The sequence below is a fragment of the Mastomys coucha genome, unplaced genomic scaffold (assembly GCF_008632895.1).
Source record: "Mastomys coucha isolate ucsf_1 unplaced genomic scaffold, UCSF_Mcou_1 pScaffold6, whole genome shotgun sequence".
In the NCBI taxonomy this organism is placed as follows: domain Eukaryota; kingdom Metazoa; phylum Chordata; class Mammalia; order Rodentia; family Muridae; genus Mastomys; species Mastomys coucha.
Window position 1 is genome coordinate 84817457 of NW_022196912.1, and position 7400 is coordinate 84824856.

A 7400-nucleotide genomic window follows, 5' to 3' on the forward strand; every position below is an offset into this window, starting at 1 on the left:
CTTGGAAAGGTTCAGGCCCACAAGCATGTTTTGACTTTTATAGTAACCTTCTGTCAGTCCTTCCTGTTATTTATCTCCCTTGCTAGCTCTTTCCCACCTCTAAACTAATCTCTCTTCATCGTCATGATGGTGACTCCCTCTGGGAGAACCTGTATCAGATGCCTTCTTGGCCTTCAGAATCCACAGTCTAAGCTCTCTCTACCTGACTTTCTTCTTCCACTCGACCCCTGTCCAAAGCAATTGTGTATGTCCTTAGGTACTATCCCTCCTTCCTCACTCCTTCCCTCCCTCCTTCCTCACCCCTTCCCTCCCTCCTCCTCCCTTCCTTCTTTACTGTGTTCTTTTCTTGACTTCTTATTTCTTTGAGTGTCTTCTTCAAGACAGTTCCCAAATAGTCTTCTAACAGCACCTTTTCCTTGAAGCCTTACCTCATCAAAGATGAGTTGTTCTGGAGAGATAGTTTAGAGATTTAAGAGTGCTCACTGTTCTGCCAGAGGACCAGAGTTCAATTCCAACACCCATGCCAAGCAGTGCACAAGCTCCTGTAACTCTAGCTAGAGGGGCTCCAGCATCCTCTTCTAGACCCTAGCATCTGCCCACATATGTGTATATTCACACCAGGCACACACACATATATAAGTGAATGAAATAATCAGTTGTTCCTTTTCCTATGTTTCCACTTCTATTTTATATACATTTCCATTCTGACATATACATGAATATTATACACATGTAGATGTGTATACATTGTAATGATGTTAGCCAGAACCTAACCTAACCATATCAGACAGTTGTTCCACTGTAATTACTTTCGAGTGAATAAAGTGATTGTCCCAATGTAACAAATATGCATACGGTTTTCCTTTTGAGTTAGAGAAAGAAAAGGGTTAAGAAGGATAAGAGGGAAAACTATATATGCATTTCCAGTTCTGAATCATAGGCTTTATTAAATTTTTAGGAATCTGTTGATTGGGTTGGAGATTACAATGAACCGTTGACTGGATTTTCCTGGAGAGGTGGATCTGAACGAGAAACCACAGGAATCCAGATATGGAGTGAAGTTTTCCTCATCAATAAGCTTGATGGTAAAAAGGTATGACAGTTTTTAAATAAAATTAATTTTTTATTTTCAGTGTTAACTTTGAAATGAAATGGTCTTTTGAAAATTGATTTGTCTATTTCACATAATACTATAAGGGTCAGAGTATCGTCCTATTGAATGATCCCTGTGTAACTCTTTAGTGATCCCAGGAGACAAAAATAATAAAGAAGACAAAATAGCAGACAACAAGCTGATATTTTTATGTTGTCTCAATGCGGGGCTTTTATCTTAGATTATTAGAGAAAATTAAAAGTGTTTATACCCAGCGGCTAGTTAATATTCTTTTATTGTCTGTGGTATTCATGGCCCAGGTAAGATTTTAAGGATTCGTTGATGATAGCTGTTTGTAGTCCTTCTGCTGTCCACGCTGTGGGAGCCCTGGTGCCCTGGATGTTGTGTGCAGTGTCAATGATGTGCTCTTCTTTCCTGTAGGTTGCTGTGTTGCTGATGGACACTCAAGGAACCTTTGACAGTCAGTCCACGTTGAGAGATTCGGCCACAGTATTTGCCCTTAGCACAATGATAAGCTCAATACAGGTATGGAATAAAACAAATCTATTTGTGGATCTTTCTTTAACTAAAATTCATGAGTAGTGCTTATACTACTCATGTGGCAGTGAGACAGAGAGAATCACAAATCATATGTGTTCTCTATCTGCTCCACATGAATAGCCATTGTCACTATAGGCTATGGGAGTCTAACCAGTTATCAGTTTCTACATTGGTCGCTTTAGTCCAAAGTGGCTTTATTATTGTTACTCTTTCTGTTCAAGTTTAGAATAAGTTAGAATGATACATTTTATAGTTATGGTTGTAGTCATTTGGTAGAGTGTTTGCCTTGCATTTACAAGGTCGTGCATTCAGTCCCCAGCACTGTATAAACGAGGTATGGTAGAGAATGTCTGTTATTCTGTCCTGAGGAGATGGAAGCAGGGAGATAGAGAGTTTAAAGTCATCTTTGGTTATACAATGAGACGGAGGCTAACCTGGTCTTCATGTGACCCTGTCTCAAAAAGAAAAGAGCAATCTTGTGTGAATGAGATAGGTCAGCAGGTCAAGGTGCTTGCCGTATAAATCTGTTCACCTGAGCCAATCTCTAAAATGCGTGCAGACCCACGGAGCTGCCCTCTGCCCTCTGACCCCTGACCTCTGCACTCAGGTCAGGGCACACTTCTCAATGCACACATTCCACACATACCACACATACCAACAATAATAAATAAATAAGCCAATTTGAAAATCTTTTATGCAGATTTGGGGACAATCTATTATAAATTGTTTGTTAAAACAATTTATAAACATACACTGTTATTTTATAGTGTCAATGGAGTTATTTCTAAATGTAAAAGCTTTACATGTTCATAGCTTTAAAAAAACAATTTATTTAGATGTAACAGTTACACTTATATGTAAACCATGTGTACTTAAAACTTTTCCCTTTCTTTTCCTCTTTTTTCTCTTTTTAAAAGTATTATTGGGTGGGGAGGGGTTTTTATACACTTTCTAAGTTGTTCTGAAAGTTAGTGTACAGCTGAAACAAGTTTAAGGACTACTGTTAGCTATTTCTGCTTGTTGAAAAGAGCAGGGAGAGAAGACAGTGAAGAAACAAAGCAGAATTTTTTTCAAAGGCAGGATAACTTTTAAAGGTGAGAAAGGCAAAACAGGGTAAGTCCAGACTGTGATCATGTGCAGATGAGGACCTGGAGTTTACTGAGCAGGCAGCCAGGGTGTCTCTGGTCAGCACCTCCCATACCAGTACAAAGGAAGAGGAAGGGTGGACTAAATTTTTAAATAAATGAATTTAGTATAAAAGTTATAGTTATAATCCATGGTTGATGCTTCAAAATAAATCTACCTCTTAGGGCTGGAGAGATGGCTCAGAGATTAGGAACACTTATTGCACGTGCAGAAGACCTGGGTCCAGCTCCCAGCATCACATGGTAGCTCACAGCCATCTGTAATTCTAGCTAGTTCCAGTGGATCTGACTCTCTTCTGACTGCTGCAAGCACCAGGCACAATATGTGGCACACATATACACAAAGAAAAATTCTTACACATAAATGTAAAAAATAATTTTTAAAGGATTGCCACAAGACAGCTCTCTGTGAAACACAGGTTATTACTGTAATTCAAAAGCCTGCTTCTTCAATGACTCTTTAAAGATTTCTTTATTATATGTAAGTACACTGTAGCTGTCTTCAGACACTCCAGAAGAGTGCATCAGATCTCATTATGGATGGTTATGAGCCACCATGTGGTTGCTGGGATTTGAACTCAGGACCTCTGGAAGAGCAATCAGTGCTCTTAACCACTGAGCCATCTCTCCAGCCCTCAATGAATCTTTAAAGTACAGGCTCAATATCTGTTTCTTTAAAATCAATAGAAAAGATTATTTGTACAAGCTAATTAAAACCAGTTTAACTTTGCTTTTACCATTCATTATTTACTATTTATATTTGACCTGAAAACATTGAATCTTTTTATAGAAAGTCTGTCAAGTAATGACTATTTTAAATTATTACCTGAGAAATTACATTATTTAAATAAGTACAAATGGATACTGTATGTGTCAATATATAAACATATAAGCAACATTAATTTATCTTTAAAGTTACTAATATTATCGCCTCAAGGAAAATAAAAAGAAAACACAGTGTCATCTTAACGCTGTGCTGTCATGGAAGAGAAAGAGGCAGGACAGAAAGCTGTGAGCATGGCATTCGGAACCTAACTTCTGTGTGGATAGAAACAAATCAATACATTATGAAGAGGCAATTTAATTTTCCAAACAATTTTCCAGTTGGGCAGAAAGACCCACTTCTGTAAACCCTGCTTCTTGAGGGGCTGAGGCAGGAGGACTTGAGGTTTGAGCAATGTGACGAAACCTTCTCCTTTCTTGGGTCTCATTAATATATGTAAGAGAGTTGGTTGTATAATAACTGACATTTATGAGAACAGAACAACGAAGTTCTTAGAATGATACTGATTATTTTCTCATCCTGACTCCTTATCCCACAATCAAGGTCTACAACTTGTCCCAAAATGTCCAGGAGGATGATCTTCAGCATCTCCAGGTAAAGACCCTTTCTGTGTATCTGTGGTCTTTTGGGCACGCAGACCAGAATTTTGGGGGACTTCAGACAAATGGCCACACAAGGGTCATCCTGATGTCAGCTTTCTTATCAAGTCATGTATGGCTCTGTCCTTTCTAATTTGGTTTTCATATTCCTTTGTTTCTAAACCTGCTTGTTCCCGGTGCTGAGTATATGAAAGTATATGGCAAATCAAAGTGGACAAAGAATCTTCGATGTAAAGAGTCTCTAAATTGCAATGTCAAATCTTAAGATCAAGAATTTGATAACCTGTTGGTATTGCATCTGTGAAAGCCAGACTGTGTCTTTGTGGACCTTGTGGCTCAGAACTGTTAGAGAAGGCAGGAGGACAGCGTGGAACCTGACTTGAGATCTGATCTGAAAGAGACTGTGGGGGTATTTAACTAACCTTCATGTCTTAGAGATGAGGAGAGGGAGCATGAAAAATAGTGAGTTAATGAGGCTCCTGTGGCCAGTCAGTGATAGACTGGTGAGAACACACAGCTGGGTCCTGTGTTCTTTCCAATCGCAGAGCAGTTGGAGTCTCAAGTAGAAGAGCAGGTGTGTTCTAGAGATGTTTTCACGTATGCAGTGTAGTATTCTCTTCTGTGGCAACTCAAGTTGTTCTTGAGTAGGTAGCAAATCTTCTATTCCTCTGATAGCTCTATTTCTATGTGTTTTACATAAAACCTTATCTAATATGTGTATCAAGCCCATGTAGTGAAATGTGAAACCTTACTAGATACAAAGGACAGTAGAGCAAAGTAACCTGTGGCTTTGGACGCACCACGTGGAGGTCTCTCTAGTGTTGCTCCCTCACATATTCTGTACCTTACACTGATCATTTATGACTAATAGGTGAGACATAGAATAATGGCTGGGTGTGCTTCCATAACGCAGCCGGCTACTAGTGAACAGCGTGGCGCCATTGCACACTGGCATATTTATCCATCTCTAAAAAAGGATAATTTGTGCCAGTGATCCTGAGCTAACAGGATATTTTGATCATTTAAATTTTTTTCCTGTAAATGACAATACCTTGTTCTAAATTCAATTCATAACTTGAATTGTGAATTTAAGTTATGTCAGTATACAAGTGTGATAATAGTGTACTATCACTGGACCTTAAGACATATCCAGACTTTGAGCACATCACTCCAACAAGTATCCAGTGACTACCCTTTGCCTCTGGATTTTTACTGCCCTGTATGGATGGCAGAGTGAAGCTGGGATGCTATTACAGAGGAGCAAGGGGTGGGCATCAGCATTCTCCCTCGGTTCCACAAGCTATTGTGTGAAAGGAGCTCATCCTGTGCGATGTGGGAAAACACTAACCAGCTTGGAGCCCATCACTCATCTCCGAAGGCCTGTGCTCACTAAAATTTTGCATTTGTAAAAACCAAACAAAACCAAACCTCTCCTCATTTTTCATGTTCTTAACTGTAAGCAATTAAAACAAAGTAAGAGAAGACAATACATTTAATTTCCTACTTCTAAAGCCAAATGCCTAATTTTATAACCAAGGTTGTTGTACCTTTAAATTTTCCTTGGACTACATGTATTATGTAGTATGTACATGTATTATGGCCCTCTCAGCCAAGGCAAGTCCTACTTTGAAAACTCATTGCACATATGCTTCCTTTCTGCATTTGTTATATCGAGCACATAAGTTTAAGGCTGTGCTCTACCTTTGGAGCAAGTGGTTAGCACTCAGTGCCCACTGTTGCTTACACACATGAAGCACACACATGGAGAAGAAAGAGAGAGAGATGTAAAGTGGAAGTTTCTTCTTACAGTGTACTATGTAATTTTAGATATGTAATTACTATAGCTCTGCTTTATACAATGAATTTTTTTCCTGAAATTATTATGTAATCTTAATACTGTAGCACTGTGTTACAGCTGGGGAATGAATAGAAGAAACCCAACAAGTAAACGAATCTCATCTCTTTCTGCTCTCCCTCCCCATCCTTCTCTCTTGGATTCTCCTCCCAGCTTTTCACTGAGTATGGCAGGTTGGCAATGGAAGAGACATTCCTGAAGCCTTTTCAGGTGGGTAAAAGTTGAATGATGGAAAATTCTTACTGGATTTTTATGGAATCTATAGCTATGATTTTAATTGATTTATTTTATTTAAGAAGCAATTGTAGGCTGGGTGTGGTGGCACTTATCTTTAATCCCAGCACTAGGAAGGCAGGGGATTTCTGTGAGTTCAAGGCAGGAAGATTGCTATGAGTATGAAACAGATGGATGTCTGTGAGTTCAAGGCCAGCCTGATGTACACTAGCCATTATCAAGGCCAGCCAGAGTTACATGGAGAGGAAGAGACCCTGTCTCTGGGGGAAAACCGGGAAAGGAGATAACATTTAAAATGGGTGGCACACTCCTTTAATCCCAGCACTTAGGAGGCAGAGGCAGGTGGATTTCTGAGTTGGAGGCCAGCCTGGTCTACAGAGTGAGTTCCAGGACAGCCAGAGCTACACAGAGAAACCCTGTCTCGAAAAATAAAAAAAGAGAGAGAAAATATCCAATTAAAAAAAAAAAAAAACAGAAGAAGTACCGACAAGAAACAAGATTCCGTGGCATTCCCCTCTCAGAAAAAAAGGGGAGGGGGATGAAGGGAGGGTCTTTGTGAAGGGCGACCAGGAGGAGGGGCAGCAATTAATTAAATAAATAAAAAAAGAGAATATATATTAAAAAAGAGACCTTGTCTCAGAAGAAGAAAAGGAGGAGTTTTAAATTCCTATTCCATGCTATTTGATATGAAGACGAGATAGAAGTAGGGAAGTAAAAATGTGTCTTAGCTATCTGATTCATGTGAGAATATCAGCTTTTCTCTGAATTTAGTTGACTGACACCAGAGAGGACATTGGGGAAGAGGCTTTTCAAGTTTCCTTTCTGTTTTTTTTTTTTAATTTTATAAATTAATTTACTTTTTATACTCCATATTTTATTCCCCCCCTTGATCCACCCTCTGACTGTTCCACATCCCACACCTCCTCTCCACCCCACCCTGTTTCCACATGGATGCCCCCAACCCCCACCCCAACTGACCTCTAAACTCCCTGGGGCCTCCAGTCATTCGAGCCTTAGGTGCATCATCTCTGAATGAACACAGACCCGGAAGTCCTCTACAGTATGTGTGTTAGGGCCTCATATCAGCTGGCGTATGCTGTCTGTTTGGTGGCCCAGTGTTTGAGAGATC

The 7400-nt window shown here is 39.6% G+C and overlaps 1 protein-coding gene across 3 annotated transcripts in view; it reads left to right on the forward strand.

The window, feature by feature from the left end:
* The window catches only part of Atl1 (atlastin GTPase 1), a 79491-nt gene that overhangs the window by 43493 nt on the left and 28598 nt on the right, over positions 1-7400 (forward strand). For all 3 annotated transcript variants that reach the window (XM_031355900.1, XM_031355902.1, XM_031355903.1), the window contains exons 4-7: positions 959-1093; positions 1535-1639; positions 4127-4177; positions 6191-6247. In XM_031355900.1, the coding sequence (XP_031211760.1) occupies positions 959-1093; positions 1535-1639; positions 4127-4177; positions 6191-6247 (348 nt within the window). The remainder of the gene's footprint in view (positions 1-958; positions 1094-1534; positions 1640-4126; positions 4178-6190; positions 6248-7400) is intronic.